This window comes from Ipomoea nil, unplaced genomic scaffold, assembly GCF_001879475.1.
Source record: "Ipomoea nil cultivar Tokyo-kokei standard unplaced genomic scaffold, Asagao_1.1 scaffold2480, whole genome shotgun sequence".
Lineage (NCBI taxonomy): Eukaryota > Viridiplantae > Streptophyta > Magnoliopsida > Solanales > Convolvulaceae > Ipomoea > Ipomoea nil.
The window spans coordinates 2,989,267-3,007,731 of NW_017618908.1; the positions used below are offsets into that span (position 1 = coordinate 2,989,267).

The 18,465-nt window shown below is 26.8% G+C and overlaps 1 protein-coding gene across 1 annotated transcript; it reads right to left on the minus strand.

Annotated features, from left to right (window-relative positions):
• Positions 1-5,132: 5,132 nt before the first annotated feature.
• LOC109152667 (floral homeotic protein PMADS 1-like) lies at positions 5,133-9,299 on the minus strand. Its single transcript, XM_019300315.1, has 7 exons — positions 9,008-9,299; positions 8,842-8,908; positions 8,279-8,340; positions 8,041-8,140; positions 6,569-6,610; positions 6,026-6,070; positions 5,133-5,561 (listed from the first exon to the last, which is right to left on the minus strand). Exons 1-7 carry the CDS (start codon positions 9,193-9,195, stop codon positions 5,364-5,366), a joined length of 702 nt encoding a protein of 233 aa, XP_019155860.1. The 5' UTR covers positions 9,196-9,299; the 3' UTR covers positions 5,133-5,363.
• Positions 9,300-18,465: the final 9,166 nt, after the last annotated feature.

Below are 18,465 nucleotides of genomic sequence, written 5' to 3' on the forward strand. Positions count from 1 at the left end.
AATGATTTTTTTTGTTTAATTAGATTCTCGACTTCAATTATATTACCCAGCAATAAAATAACCTTTTAATGGTCAAATGCTTGGTAGGATAATTAAAAAAATAAAATTAAAATTAAAATATACACATGCCATCCTAATTAGCAAAAATTTGTTAATAACCTACTAAAAATCTTAATTACACTTTTTTTTTCAAGTTCATGAAACAATTTAAAGTTTATTCAAGTTCGATGGCTTAATTGTTATCCCCAAATAGTTCAATGATCTATTTGGATCTTTTCCCAACAAAAAATAATAAGATTATAAGTGGTGGTTACCCGACTAGCCGTAGTAGACACCCACATCCGGTGGGGGTGGGGGTGTGTTTTGAAAAAGTCCACCCGATGTGGGTTAGGGGCGGGGGTTGGTGGAGAAAATATAAGGTGGGTCGGGTGATAGGTGTAGCCCTACCCGACCCACCGCCGACCCATTGTCATCCCTAAATGTGAATCAAAATCATAGTTAGTGTTTGGTTAATAGCTTTTTAATGAATTTGATTACTCTTTCAATTAAAGCCCACATTCCCTAATTTAAAAATGTATTATTTCATCTTATTGGTAATATGATTTTTAAGTTTGGATTAGTGCTTTTAAATTTTTGTTTTGATTTTTATTTTTTTGTTAATATTGATACTTTGGATGTCATTATATTATGATCAATTGCTGGTTTTTTTTTTTTTTTTTAATAGTTTTAAAACTTCCGTTATTGGGTCATACATAACCAAACATCAACATTGGTAATCATTCAAATTCTACCCTACCACCAAACATGCAAAATACTTTCACAAAAACTCATACCATTACTAAGTATTTGATTCTCATTCCGATTCTGATTCATATATGCGAACCAAACACACACATTCTGATTCCGATTCAGATAATAACAACATCAACATTAATTATGAACTACAAAATTAAAACACAAAATAAATTTTAATCAATAATATTAATATATCAGGATTGACTCTTAAAAAGATTTCATACGAAATTAAGAGTTAATTCCACCATAGATTCTTTATCTTTGGTGACAATTACAAATTTAGTCCCAAAATTTAGTTTTTACCATTTAACATCCCATACTATTATTTTTTTGGATACTTTTAGTCATTCTCATGATTTTTCTATTTTTAGTAATGACATTTTGATATTTTTCATATTTTTCTTTTGTTATTTTTTCGGTTTTAACCGGTTTAATTGGTTTAAGACTTTAGGTAATATTTGATTGTTTGTAATCATATTTTTCAACTGATATTTAGTCAAGTACTAAACCAATTAAACCGGAAACCGAAAAAATAAGATGTGATTTTAAAGACATTTTGACGAAAGATGAACAATATGACAATCTAGACTGGGGTTTCTCAAATTCACCCTTCGTGACTTTATCACGAGGATTACGTATATATATATATATTAACATGTCTATTAATTTAAACATAATAAATTAATTATAATAAGTATCATATACAAAAATTTAATAAAAATAATATTAAAATATTATCAAATATGACGCATGGAATATCTTAATTTAAATATTAAAAGATTCAATGAAAATTTTAATGATAGTAATAGTTATAGTGTCAATTAATTTATTATGTAGATTTGTAGATCAAACCAACTGCATGAAATATGACGTATGGAATATCTTATAATGATATCGACATAACAACGACAATATAACAATACGGTTAATATTGTTGCTAATCGAACATAAAGTATTCCTATTTAAAAATAAAATTGAAGAATATTTATATTTAAAAATTAATTTGAAGGTATCATAATTTAATGAAAAGAACAAGATTTTTTTTTTTATTTACGAGAAGTTCGTTGTAGCTATTAAAATGCATGTTCTAAGTGAAAACTTATTTTGTAATTTTAGTTGGTAAAAAATATAAGAAGATAATTTAACTTAAGTTATATATAATTAATTAATTAAAATAAAAAATGTGAACTTAAAATATTGTAATTATTCAGTTAATTGTCAAAATAATTTGAAAAAAAAAAAAAAAAAAAAAAAAAAAACTTGGTCATATAGCTGTCGTGGAATGAACATGAATTGATGACATAGTACTATGAGTCGTACGAAGGAAAGCGAAATCAGTTACAGCTGGTGCGTTAGGATTGCTATCATGTGGGCCCACTTTTGGATTCTGCTCGCCAGCCCAAATGAATTGTGACCCGTGATTTCTTTTTCATTTTCTACCCCCCACCCAAAAAAACAAAAAACAAAAAACATTAATGTATTTTTGGGTTTTTTGCAGTACCAAATATAATTATATATGACAATTGTATAATACAATAGCTGGTATAACAAAAAAGTTAATATAAATAATTACTTGGCACTATCGATAGGGATGCCAAACTATGGCTTGACAACAAAAAATAAATAAAAATTTTAACTTTTGGCTGGACAATACCATAAGGAAAATACTTTTCATGCTTATATTTATCATTCTGGAATTAAAAATAATTTTGGAAAGAATGATAAGGAATCGAGTCTCACCAGCGGTAGTGTAGGAGCAACCTCTCAAAGTGAGGGGGTTCCTTGTGCGCAGTAAGCAAAGGTCTTGTCTCTATGATTAATGTTCAGTTGAGTTACCATGATTTACATCCTCCCACATGCTTTGTCGGACTGGGGCCGGGGGAGGGGGCCTTGGGTTGGGATTGAACCTTTTGGAAAGAAAATAATTTATTTTCATGAATTATTGATGAATTGTCTACAAGCCTGTTATATAAAGGGGGGAAAATTTTCCAATCGGACGGAAATTGAGCTGGAAGGATCATTTGTGCTAAAAATAATACGGAGTAATAATAATAATCGTGGATCAAGTTTGCAAGGTCTGAAAATCGTGAACCAATCTTGTTAGTACCATAATACTCGTAGAATCAAAAGTGCAAAAAACTCTAACTCATATCAATTGGTAACAAGCTAAGTGAGTCGCGGTTACGAAAGCTATTCATTAGGGATACTTAACCAACCAAGTTGCTAATTGTGTTTAATTTTCAACAAAGCCTATGATTTATGTTGGGATCATATCTACAATTTTAATAAGAGCCAATAATGTTAGTCCCTTAACTGGAATAAAAAAAATGTCGGTCCTAATTGTTTCTTAAAACGAATGGTTCATATTATTTTAATTTTAGTATTTCTTAATGATTTTCCTTATTTACCCTTTATTATATTATTTTCTTCCCTTAAATAACTTTAAATTCCGTTAGTATAAACTTTCTTAACGGAATATTCAGTTAACTATTTATTATTCTTAACTTACTCATTAATTTCTATAAGAAATTAAAGGTCTTAGGGTTGAACCACATCCCAATTAGAGTTGGCATAATTGTTAAACACATACTACAAATATGTTACAAAGTATTAAAAATATAATATAAAATTTAATATAAACTTTTGTCAAATAATTAGCTCATCTAAATACATAACATTCAATGATTATAAACCAGGAACTTTGAAAATCATTTGATTTTCTTTCATTTAAAAAAAATAAATTTAAGTTAAGTTCTTTTTTTTCCGTTTAATTAATCTTATTTTGATTATTGAGAACAAAACTTAATATTTTAATTATGCTTTTATCAATGCATGAAAACTTCTAAAAAATTGAAATTTATAAGTTAATTTTTACTATATTATTATAACAATATATATTGTAACTTTATATTTTGAATTATTTATTATCATCATCCTCTATTGATAGTAGTTGTCATTGACAAACTCTCCAAACAATTTGTGTCAACAACAAGTGGAAATAAAAAAATCAATGATTTCATTATTGTGGATGAAAAGTATGTAGGCCACTTTATTGCTCTTATTAAATTAAAAAATAAATTAGTAGCTACAACAAAAAATAATACATATGCATTTAATTAATTTAGAATTAGATGTCTATAATGCTTTTATTTAAAATGAATTATTCGTATAAAAAAATTAAAAAGAAATATAATTTCATTACTTATATTATCTTTATTTTATACAATTCAAAGATTCTTTACTTTCAAATTTATTAATTTATTATATTCACTATATTATCTATTTTCTTCTGTTTACATTATCTTGTAATTAAATATCAAGTTATAATACAAAATATGTTATATATATTATATATATATATATATATATATATATATATATATATATATATATATGTATGTATATATATATATATATATATATGTATATGTATGTATGTATGTATGTATGTATATATTTATTTATTTATTTATTTATTTATTTATTTACCAAGTATTTTATACAAATATAATAAATATTAATATTTTGTTCACTGAGCACTCTAAAAACGCGCAATTAAGCCACTGAATACTCTAAATGTATGCAATTTCACCGGATAGCATGTTACCATCAATTTTACAGGTTACCTACTTACGTGACAACTGAGTTGACATTTTAAATAATTTTTATTAATAATTTTTTTAAAAAAATTGAAAAATTTTAAATAAAAAAAAAAATAGACGGGGTAGCCGACGTTCACCCGTCGTTTTTTTTTTTTTTTTTTTGTTTATTTGTTTTAATTTTTTAAAAATTTATTATTAAAGTTTATTAAAAATTATTAAAAATGCCAACTCAGCTGCCACGTAAGCAATTAACCTGCTAAAATTGATGATAACCTGCTATTAGGTGAAATTGCATACATTTGGAGTGTTCGGTGGCCTAATTACACTTTTTTTTTATTTTCGTTCAGTGATCTAATTGTATTTTCAGATTACGTTTAGTGGCCAATTTAAACATTATTCCATTTATTTTTGTGACAGTTACTACGTATATATAATCAATTTCTCATATATTATCTTGCATTTATATACTTTAAATTACTGATTTAAATAAACAAATTCAATATTTATTTACCTATGCATGAACATCTTCTATATAATATTGCATTGATATACTTTGAAATACTTATATTTAAAAAGAATCATTGGGCATTATCCCATTCGCGCAAAGCGCGTAGAAAAACTAGTAAGTTAAATAAGCACCAACCATAGCTAATTCGACCTATCGGTCTATCACATATCGCTTATATAAACAAACAAATAAGTAACAAATTGTATAATGAACTGAACGTGCCCAAATGTTCAAAGTTAAGCAGGCATTCATTTCAACATGTCAAATTTAAGTAGTTAAAGGATTTTTGTTTTGGTTTATACAATAAACACCGGACCCACATCAATCCGATTTTACATACCCAAACCAAGTCTTATTTGATCACACTCGATAGATTAATATACTACAAGTTCATTTTAAATTTTTGGTGCTTAACATATAAAATGTTAAACTGAAGATGACCAAATCGCGAGTAGGTACTACTCGAGTAAAGTAAACGTAGTGAGATCAGACCCTCCACCACTATGCAGATGGCTATGATGATGATGATGGCCGTGATGGTGGTCTGGTTGCAGGCGCAACGCGAGTATGCGAGGGCCTCCATTTGGAAATCCAAGAACAGAATTGTAATCACCTTCATGATCAACCAAGCCATATGGATCTTCCTGCCTTGCCTCCTGACAATTGCCAAAACATTTATTAGCCCTAATGAAATTTGGTTCTCGTCTCTCCATTTGAATAAATTTAGTGACTCAATTGTCCAAAGTGTCATGAATTCGATCCATGTACCTCAAACTCTTGTTAGTAGTCAGGTTTATATCAAGAACAAATCTGGGCACCTATGACCTATGTACTAACAAGACTTGATAATACTATACTATGAAATACTGAATTAACAACACCTTAACTAAATAACTAGAAACTAATAAATTTGTTCAAATTGAGAGATCAAAAGTCTATTATACCCTTAAAAATAACATTTGTGCTCCACTTATGAGATCAATTAGTATGTACTCTAAATAAATTCTAGGAAACTTATCAAAATTCATAGTTAAAGTCTTAAGAGCATGTTTGCTTGAACTTTAGTGTTCTTATATATCACACTGAAATTTAGTGCAGTAGAAATTAAACAGTGACTCACACATTCCAGTAGCAGATTTCTGTGGATTTCTTCCACATTCCTCACCTACAACAATACATCCATCACATTTATCAGCACAATTAGAGTTCCATATTTTGCAAAAAAAAAAAAAAAAAAAAAAAAAAAAAAAAAAGTGTAATGAGAAATTCAATATGTATATATATGGTTAGGTGAGAATTTTTAGCCCGTGAGAACTAATTTCATCCCGTTCATCCAGAATGATAAACAGGATTGAAAATTAAATACAAAAAATGAGTTGGCATCTCCTTAATTATAACCGTGCATTTGAAAACACTTGATAATGTATCTGCAGTTAACGAACTAACAATGCACTTCAAATTTATAATAGTGCACTCACGTGTATGCACTATTAATTATCCGTTTAGGCACTACCAAATTTTTTCAAATACATAATCGTTATTGCATAAATGTTACCATATTTTTTCTCATTTTTGTTTAGTAATTCAGGCACGACTACTAGCTAGTTCTTGTTCAAACGTGATTATATGTATGTATGTATGTATGTAGCACTTAAGATCATACCTTCTTCTTGTGAGTCTCAATCTGATTACCAATCACCTTATACTGTTTCATTTAATATTGAAAAAAAAAAAAAAAAACAAACAAACAAACACAAAAAATAGGTTAGATCAAAAGACCACAAACAAACTCATGAAGAAAATCGATTATCATACAAATTAGTCAGAAACTCATCAAATTATTCACATATATGCATGCACTCTATATGTATATATATGGACAGGTCTTTTTAGTATAACATACGAAACATCTAATTTATCTCATTGTTAGAAGCATAAGAGTTGAAAGTATGATATACTAAGGGTGTGTTTGAAACTAGGAAAATGACTTCTGACAAATATTTTGTGAAAAATGAATCATTTTCTAGAAAACATTTTCATTTCTAGTGTTTGGTTGCATTCCAAAAAACTGTCTTGGTGTACTTGGTTCATTTTCTGAAAAATGAACAAAATTGTATAATTAAACATTTTAATTGTTTTGTTTAGAATATAATAATAATAATAATAATAATAATAATAATAATAATAATAATAATAATAATAATAATAATAATAATAATAATAATAATAATAATAATGGTAATAGTGGTGGTGGTGGTGATGGTAGTAGTGGTGTGGTGTTGTGGAAATTAGTAAATGATGGTATTTTCCGTTGACCAAACACTCATTTCCTTTGACTAATAATTTTCACTCTTTGTCAAACACTAGAAACCCGGAAAATAATTTTCAAAAACCGTATTCCAGTTTCTAAGCACACCCTAAGTAGAAGACACAATACTACACGCAGGTATAGTAGAATTTCAATCTAAGCTTGCCAAAAAAAAAGGAGAATGTGCTCCTTTGTAGCATTTGTTATATATTTTTATTTACCGGAAATTTTGTAGTCGTTACTTGAAGGTGGGTTCTGGGTAAAGTCCACTTTGTAACATTAGTTGATGACAAAGGATTAAAAGAAGATATACAACCTTTTTTTTTTTTTGAATGCTATTGGCTCTATTACAATGTAGTATCTGTTAATATACTTTCTCAACCTACTAAAACACAAAGAACCAATAACACCTCCACTGAGACTCAAACTCACAAGTCACAACCTTTCAAATGGAAGTCCAACCTGGATACCATTAGACCACATATATAGTTGATCAACTTATAAACTATGACGGGAAGTTAACTTGGAATCTTATAGTTACTAAGCTAACTGCCTAACTAACTTGGTTGGTCTATTAATACTGGAATCAGCACTAATCGTATTTTCGTAGTAAATATATGTTGTTTTTTAAGGATTTGAGAGGCCACGAACAACATTAGATGATCAAATCTATACAATTTATAAACACAAAAAGGGATTCTTTTAAACAAAATCATAATTATTGTTTAATTAGCCAAAAAGAAAAAGAAAAAGAAAATTTGTATATAACCCTAGATTTTTTTTGAAACCCTAGATTATTTGCACAGATATATTATAAGCAGCTTAACCTTTCTTTCACGAATGAGCTTGATAGAATTGTCCACGTCTTCTATGAGCTCTGTCAGTTGTTCAAAGCTCAAATCGTTCAGACCCTCACCCATTCTCTGTCTGTCAATCATTTTAGTCATTAAAAAAACAATAAATCTTTTAATTTAAAATAATATATATTTCCTGTCATAAATGAAAAAAAAAAAAAAAAAAAAAAGATAACAATAAATAAGCAGAAGGAAACCCTAGCTAGTAAACCTGATCTCCCTTCGTAGAGCCCTATTAACATCTCTCAGTTTCTTCAGCTGCTCCTGCATTTTCTGCACAAAGTACAATTTTTGCAAAAAGGAAAAAACATAAATATATTTCATATTTTTATTACCAAAAAAATTAAAATAAGAATAGATACATCTAAGTTGTGGATCTACTCATCTACACCTTTACTAATCGTGTAAATGAGTCATTTTTCTAGGGTATCAAGTATCAACCATGTACATTTATTATCGGGTGAAATGAGTTTTTTTTTTTTTTTTAATACAAATTTAAAAAATTGGAGAAATAAAAAACTGAATTCAAACTTGTTTACTAAAACCGTTTTGATTTTCTAGAATTTGAAAAATCCGTTTCACTAATTCTCAAAAATTGAAGAAATGGAGAAAGACCCGATGAACAATAGATCCACACTTCCATTAAATGTAACAATATTTCTAACCTTTTTTTTTTTATCAGGGAAATAAAAACAAAGATATGAAGTAAACGACTATAGCCGATCTAGAATTTTCTTAGTTATATGTAATAAAATGAAGAGATCGAAGGAAAACCTCAAAGTGGGAGTTCCATAGATCGACCCCGACAGTCTTCTGGTACTGATCGAACAACTGCTTTGTTCTACACATGAATATAAAGATGATGAATCTATCTATATATAGACATATATATATATGTAACTACAAACAACAAAAGTGTGAAGAGAGAGAGAGAGAGTACGAGGTAGAGGGGCTGATGTATTCATGGAGTTTGCCAGAAGTGGAGATCATGATGATGGAAACCTTGGCGTCGCAGAGGACAGTGAGCTCATGAGCTTTCTTGAACAGCCCATTTCTTCTCTTGGAGTAGGTGACTTGCCTGTTTGTTTGGTTTTCGATTCTCTTGATCTGGATCTTCCCTCGAGCCATTATTCGATCTATCTTCTTCAATTCACTGCTCTCTCTTTCTCTCTCTTTCTATCTTCTTTATCTCTCTCTAATGGAGATGTATGTATGTGGTGATATATGGTGGTAGGTTTTTGTTAATCGTGTAGGGAAGCTTTAATGCGATGGAGACGTAGACAGATCATCATTTTTTACTATGTTTTGGTGTTGTTTAGGATTGCACGCATAGTTTTTGTTTTCTTAATTTGCCTTGTTCTTTTTGCTTAATAGTATGTGGGATTAGGGCTTTTATGCTAACTTGACTTTGCCTTGGTTCATCGTACTCATAAAAAGATAAATTTGTGTAGATTGAATAACAACTCGTCATGATACTGATGGTTATTGGACCTGTAGTGTACCATATTGTTGGCCAGATTGATTATTTTTCCTTACGAGAGAGAGGGTTAAACTCTCGATCTCTCTTAAGGGATGAGAGTACACGACCACTCACACCAACACAACTGGTTAAGGAGGAAGAGTATTTAGACATAATAATTATCACCAAAAACATGGTTATTAGTATTACTCATTGTGTGGATGAAGTAATACTACATATGGGGCTACCCAGCTAAGTTTAGACGATTAAAATGGTAATTATAAGCTTCCAAATTTGTGGTTCTTTGTCTATTAGGATCACAATACGAACTTTATCCAGAGTGCACATCCAAGTTCATTGTCTTTTGCCTACTAAAGTCACAATGTGGACTTTACCAAAACGCACATTCAAATAGCAACTTGCAGACTTTCCTGTGAATTGAATCAAATTAAAGTAATACTACACATCTAATGCAACACATTATAGTTATGTGGCTCTTCAACAAAAGAAAGATAAAATATAGTTTGACAACCAACTAATAATAATACATCATATCTCGTGATATTTTTACCAGCAACAATAACTCTATGCCTCAAATGACCTACAAACCCTCCTCGATCAAATGCACCAACAATTATAGACCCCTAAATGCCCACCACAACAAGGCTTTTTTTGGTTATTAGTATGACTCAATTGAACCTTGCATTTGTAACTACTAACAAAGCAAAACATATGAAACTATTTTTTATTACTTGATCAAACTATTTTTTGTTAATTGATCGATCAGTTGAGCTGTGACGGACTAACTGCGTAAAAAATAAAATTATAAAAAGCATTGTTCATAAAGAATTGAGTTACATATATATTATTGCATTAAAACTAGAAGAGAAATAATAATGGAGGGGTATGTGCTTAGGACAAGTGGGTTACCATAAATGGAAAGTGTTACCAAATGCGTGAAAGGTGATGCAGAAGTTGATAAAGTTGAAAGAATCACTCTCTTCTAATTCCTCAGTTATCAATCACCATCGCCGGCAACAAAAGACCATTACTATTTATTCGGGCTGGGCCGAGCCCGCCCATTCTCAACCAAGTTTTCAGTCCTTTTGCCCTCTTCCAATGAATATGATGTCTTGTCCATCAGATGATGCTTCACTTCACATAGTATTTTGTTCTGTACATTTGATGCTTTCATAGCTTGGGTTTCACAAGTTTCTCTGCTGCCCACATTTCCTTTTGTTTTATTTTACCCTTTTTATTTGTAAACTGGGCATCCTCAATACTGAGGTTTTGGTATAGTTTTTGAAAAGTTTTTATAAGTGTGATTAAGAAAGAGAAAATGAGGTGTGAACCAAAAAATAAAAAGTAAAAAGTTATAATATAAATTAAAATATTTTTTCCAATTCAAGGTCCAATCCAAATTGGAGCTAGGAGTAGTCAAAGCGTATCTGGTGGTGAGATTCTGACGAAAGAGGTTGAATGGAAATGACCAATGGGTTAAGGGAGATCGTCTTAGGTTGTTAGGTACTACGTTAATTGCTTCTCTCATCTGCGCTATCAATAGGGAACTATTTTCCGGCCTATGGAATAATAATAAGATGGGATTTGGTCAGGAGAACACAAAAGGAACAACAATGTAACTTTGATTTTTCCACTGTGCAAATGAAATTATCAAACTAAGATTTGTCCTTCACTTTTTTTTTTTTTTTTTTTTTTTTTTTTTTATAGGAAAGATTATTTGTCCTTCACTTATTTACCATTTACCCATATATGGTAATGGTCTTATATCATGGTTGAAAAATGAGGATTTATGGACGGAAACGATCTTTCTAATTATTTTTGGAATCTGAAAAAGCATGTGTCGATAATACTGATAGGAATTTTAAGAAAAATGTCCTAGGGTACGGTAGAACAATATAATGTTGATTATTTAGAACCTGTGTTGTGTACGAAATATCATAAAAGAGATTTTCGGAGACCTAGAATACAAAATTACCTGATGATTATTTTTAAAAAAATTTTAGGGGGTCAACCTAGAGTACAAAATTATTTTCCATATTTAGAAAGGTTGTCTTGAGTTTATAAAAGTATTTTTAAATTTTTTTCAGGAGGTCAATTTATTTAGTATTTTTTTTCACGGGGACAATTTAGTATATGAAATTATTTTCAATATTTAGAAAGTTTGTCTAGAGTTTAAATTTTATTTTTGAAATTTTTTCAAGGGGTCAATTTGGTATATGAAATTATTTTCCATATTTAGAAAGTTTATCTGGAGTTTATAATATTATTTTAAAAATTTTTTGGGGGGTCAATTTAGTATATGAAATTATTTTCTATATTTAGAATGGTTGTCTGGAGTTTTTAAAATTATTTTTGAAATTGTTGTAATGGGTCAATTTAGTATATGAAATTATTTTTCATATTAGAAAGGTTATCTAGAGTTTATAAAATTATTTTTAAAATTTTTTAAGGGGGTCAACCTAGAATACAACATTATTTTCCATATTTAGAAAGGTTGTCTTGAGTTTATAAAATTATTTTTAATTTTTTTTTCAGGAGGTCAATTTATTTAGTATATGAAATTTTTTTTTCATATTTAGAAATGTTTTCTAAAGTTTATAAAATTATTTTTAAAATTTTTTAGGGGGTCAATCTAGTATATAAAATTATTTTTCATATTTAGAAAGGTTGTCTAGAGCTTATAAAATTATTTTTAAAATTTTTTACACGGGGTCAATTTAGTATATGAAATTATTTTCCATATTTAGAAAGTTTGTCTAGAGTTTGTAAAATTATTTTTAAATTTTTTACGGGGTCAATTTAGTATATGAAATTATTTTTCATATTTAGAAAGTTTGTCTAGAGTTTAAAAATTTATATTTGAAATTTTTTCAAGGGGTCAATTTAGTATATGAAATTATTTTCCATATTTAGAAAGGTTGTGTGGAGTTTATAAAATTATTTTTAAATTTTTTTTAAGGGGTCAATCTAGTATATAAAATTATTTTTCATATATATAAAGGTTGTCTGAAGTTTATAAAATTATTTTTAAAATTGTTTTCACGAGATCAATTTAGTATATGAAATTATTTTCCATATTTAGAAAGTATGTCTAGAGTTTAAAAATTTATTTTTGAAATTTTTTCAAGGGGTCAATTTGGTATATGATATTATTTTCCATATTTAGAAAGTTTATCTGGAGTTTATAATATTATTTTTAAATTTTTTTATTGGGTCAATTTAGTATATGAAATTATTTTCTATATTTAGAAAGGTTGTCGAAGTTTTTAAAATTATTTTTGAAATTTTTGTAATGGGTCAATTTAGTATATGAAATTATTTTCCATATTTGGAGAGGTTATCTAGAGTTTATAAAATTATTTTTTAAATTTTTTTAGGGGGTCTACCTAGAATACAAAATTATTTTTCATATTTAGAAAGGTTGTCTTGAGTTTATAAAATTATTTTTAATTTTTTTCATTAGGTCAATTTATTTAGTATATGAAATTATTTTCCATATTTAGAAAGGATGTCTAGAGTTTATAAAATTATTTTTAAAATTTTTTAGGGGGTCAGTCTAGTATATTAAATTATTTTCCATATTTAGAAAGGTTGTCTAGAGTTTATAAAATTATTTTAATTTTTTTTTTCAGGGGTCAATTTATTATATGAAATTATTTTTCATATTTAAAAAGGTTGTCTGGAGTTTATAAAATTATTTTTAAAATTTTTTCAAGGGGTCAATTTAGTATATGAAATTATTTTTCATATTTAGTAAGGTTGTCTGAAGTTTATAAAATTATTTTTGAAATTTTTTCAAGGGCCCAATTTAGTATATGAAATTATTTTTCATAATTAGAAAGGTTATTTGGAGTTTATAAAATTATTTTTAAATTTTTTTACGGGGTCAATTTAGTATATAAAATTATTTTTCATATTTAGAAAGGTAGTCTAGAGTTTATAAAATTATTTTTAATTTTTTTTACATGGGGTCAATTTAGTATATGAAATTATTTTAAATATTTAGAAATGTTGTCTGTAGTTTATAAATTATTTTTAAAATTTTTTAGGTGGTCAATCTTGTATATAAAATTATTTTCCATATTTATAAATGTTGTCTAGAGTTTATAAAATTATTTTTAAGTTTTTTTACAGGGGTCAATTTAGTATATGAAATTATTTTCCATATTTAGAAAGGTTGTCTAGAGTTTATAAAATTATTTTTGAAATTTTTTCAACGGGTCAATTTAGTATATGAAATTATTTTTCATATTTAGAAATTTTATCTATAGTTTATAAAATTATTTTTTAATTTTTTTCACGGGGTCAATTTGGTATATGAAATTATTTTTCTTATTTAGAAAGTTTGTCTAGAGTTTAAAAATTTATTTTTGAAAATTTTTCAAGGGGTCAATTTGGTATATGAAATTATTTTCCATTTTTAGAAAGTTTATCTGGAGTTTATGATATTATTTTTAAATTTTTTAGGGGGTCAATTTAGTATATGAAATTATTTTCAATATTTAGAAAGGTTGTCGGAGTTTTTAAAATTATTTTTGAAATTTTTTAATGGGTCAATTTAGTATATGAAATTATTTTTCATAATTAGAAAGGTTATCTAGAGTTTATAAAATTATTTTTTAAATGTTTTTAGGGGGTCTACCTAGAATACAAAATCATTTTCTATATTTAAAAAGGTTGTCTTGAGTTTATAGAATTATTTTTAAATTTTTTTCAGGAGGTCAAGTTATTTAGTATATGAAATTATTTTCCATATTTAGAAAGGTTGTCTAGAGTTTATAAAATTATTTTTAAATTTTTTAGGGGGTCAATCTAGTATATTAAATTATTTTTCATATTTAGAAAGGTTTTCTAGAGTTTATAAAATTATTTTTAATTTTTATTTCAGGGGGTCAATTTACTATATGAAATTATTTTTCATATTTTAAAAGGTTGTCTGGAGTTTATAAAATTATTTTTGAAATTTTTTCAAGAGGTCAAGTTAGTATATGAAATTATTTTCCATAATTTGAATGGTTATCTGGAGTTTATAAAATTATTTTTAAATTTTTTTACGGGGTCAATTTAGTATATAAAATTATTTTTCCATATTTAGAAAGGTTGTGTGGAGTTTATAAAATTAATTTTAAAAGTTATTAGAGGGTCAATCTTGTATATGAAATTATTTTTCATATTTAGATAGGTTGTCTGAGTTTATAAAATTATTTTTAAAATTTTTTACACGAGGTCAATTTAGTATATGAAATTATTTTTTATATTTAGAAAAGTTGTCTATAGTTTATAAAATTATTTTTAAAATTTTTTAGGTGGTCAATCTTGTATATGAAATTATTTTCCATATTTAGAAAGGCTGTCTGGAGTTTATAAAATTATTTTTAAATTTTTTTACACGGGGCCAATTTAGTATATGAAATTATTTTCAATATTTAGAAAGGTTGTCTATAGTTTATAAAATTATTTTTGAAATTTTTTCAAGGGGTCAATTTAGTATATGAAATTATTTTTCATATTTAGAAAGTTTATCTATAGTGTATAAAATTATTTTTAAATTTTTTTCACGGGGTCAGTTTGGTATATGAAATTATTTTCAATATTTAGAAAGATTGTCTGGAGTTTATAAAATTATTTTTAAATTTTTTTAGGTGGTCAATCTAGTATATGAAATTATTTTCCATATGCAGAAAGGTTGTCTAGAGTTTATAAAATTATTTTTTAAATTTTTTTCAGGGGGTCAATTTAGTATATGAAATTATTTTTCATATTTAGAAATGTTGTCTAGAGTTTATAAAATTATTTTTTAAATTTTCTTTAGGGGGTCAATCTTGTTTATGAAATTATTTTCCATATTTAGAAAGGTTATTTGGAGTTTATCAAATTAATTTTTAAATTTTTTAGGGGGTCAATCTTGTATATGAAATTATTTTCCATATTTAGAAATATTGTCTCGAGTTTATAAAATTATTTTTAATTTTTTTTTTCACAGGGTCAATTTAGTATATGAAATTATTTTCTATATTTAGAAAGATTGTCTAGAGTTTATAAAATTATTTCTGAATTTTTTTCATGGGGTCAATTTAGTATATGAAATTATTTTACATATTTAGAAAGTTTATCTGGAGTTTACAAAATTATTTTTTTAATTTTTTTAGGGGTCAATCTAGTATATGAAATTATTTTCATATATAGAATGGTTTTTGGAGTTTATAATATTATTTTTGAAATTTTTTCAAGGGGTCAATTTAGTATATGAAATTATTTTTCATATTTAGAAAGTTTATGTAGAGTTTATAAAATAATTTTTAAATTTTTTTCACGGGGTTAATTTAGTATATGAAATTATTTTCCATATTTAGAAATGTTGTCTAGCGTTTATAAAATTATTTCAGAAATTTTTTCAAGGGGTAAATTTAGTATATGAAATTATTTTACATATTTACAAAGTTTATCTGTAGTTTAATAAATTATTTTTTTAATTTTTTTAGGGGGTCAATTTAGTATATGAAATTTTTTTTCTATATTTAATTGTTTTTTTGCACATATTGGTGCTTTGGAGGTCATTAACTCATTATATTAACATAGCTGAAGCTCTGTCTCTCTCTCTCTCTTTTTTTTTTTTTAAATAATTAATTTTAAAAAATATTTTAAATTTGGGTGACCTATTAGAAACCTGAAAAATCTGCAAATTAGACTAATTGCATGAAATTTGTTAGTTTAAAGATTAAATTGTTATAATTTTAAGTTCGGTGGCCTAATTACATTATCGTGTGTAGTTCTGATGACCTATTTAATCTTTATTTCAAATTTAACTAATGGCACAAACACACACACACACACACACACACACACACACACACACACACACACACACACACACACACACACACACACACACACACACACACACACACACACACATATATATATATATATATATATAATAGAGTTTCAGTGAGAACATGTCATTAGGTAAGAACGTGAGAACACATCATGTGCATCTATTTAATATTTTTTAATGGTCTAGATTAGATTAAGTGTGTGCGAACGTGCATTAAATGTGTGCAAATGCGATTTAGTGTGTTTGCACACATTTAATGCGTGTTCGCACACATATTAGATGGATGCACACGATGTGTTCTCATGTTCTCATCTAAACACATGTCTTAACTCTCCCTCTCTCTCTCTCTCTATATATATATATACTAGTTTTTTTACGCGCATTGCGCGATTGAGATAATGCCCAATATTTTTTTTTATATATAAATAAGTACTATAAAATATATCAATGCAAGATTATATTAGAATTGTTCATGCATAGATAATTAAATGTTAAATTTGCGCATTTAAATAGGTAATTCTAAGTTTACAAATGCAAGATAATATAGTCAAGATTAATTATAATTGGGAGAAGATTAATTATAATTGTCAATAAAATAAATGTATGCGTATGGTTGAAACCAAATACAGGAAATAAGGGAGAGCAAATAAAAATTAGGGCATAAAATATTAAATATATACTAATATTGAAGGGTTAACTGCTGATTGCTAAACAAGGACATTGCGAGATAGTTTTTCACTTCAATTTGTTGTGTGATTTGAATACTCTTTTTATCAATAAATCCCCCAAGTAGTTAATATGATTGGCTTAATTATATATATATATTTTAATTTTTTTAATAAAAATTATTATTATTATTATTATTATTATTATTATTATTATTATTATTATTATTATTATTATTATTATTAGTATATGTATACCTTTAGGTCATTTTACATGTTAATCTAAACGGCTAATTTTTTCAAATATCTTTTTACCAACCGTTGATATAATTCGCTGGTCAAATTCGCTAACGTTAACCGTTAACTGATTATCAAACAAGGACATTGCGATGTAGTTCTCACATCAATTTGTTGTGTGATTTGAATACTCTCTTTGTCAACAAATCTCTCAAATAGTTAATATGATTGGCTTTATTAATTATGTTTTTTTTTTTTAATTTTTAATTTTTTCATGGTATTAATAAAATACTTGGTAAATAAATATATAGCATTATTTTGTATTATAACTTTGATATTTAATTAAAAAATAGTGCACAAAAAAGATAATAGACAATGTAGTGAATATAATTAATTGATTAATTTGACTGTAAAGAATTTTACATTAGAAAAAAAAGACAATATAACTAATTAAATTATTTATCTTATTTAATTTATTGATAATGAATAATTTTTTTTTTTTTGTATGAAGACATAGTACACACATAATTCTAAATTAAAGAATTTGTTGTAGCTACTAAATTATTAATTTTAATTTAATAAGAGTAAAATAGAGTACTAATTTGCCAGCTTTAATTTGATTGGGATGAGGTTCGAACCTGAGACCTTTCTTATTAAAATCAATGAGTAAGTTAACGGTGAACTAACAGAAACTAACGGAAAAGAGAATATTTAACGGAAAAGTTAACGGATAATCATATTCATTAAGGATAAATTAGGAAATCTCAAGGAAAAATTAAAATCTGATCAATCTGAACCATTTATTTGATTAAAAAACTTGACCGCCATTTTTTATACCCATTATAGACCTAACTCTCTTGGGCTCTTATTAGTATATATATATATATATATATATATATATATATATATATATAGTACAGTAGTACTACTGACCCTGTTATAATGTAATATCTATTAATAAAAGAGTTAATACTCTCTTTATTAAGATCCAAACTCATGGTTTTCATTTGAGACGCATCTCATATCACTAGATCACAAGCAAAAATGAATAAACGACGTGGAGAATAGGCGAAATGAGTATTCCATCCTGGAAAGGGGAGCGCGCGATGGATCTAGCGGAGGTGACAGACAACCCGATTCGGATGATCCACTTTTAGCCCGTACTATAAAAGAGTAAAGTT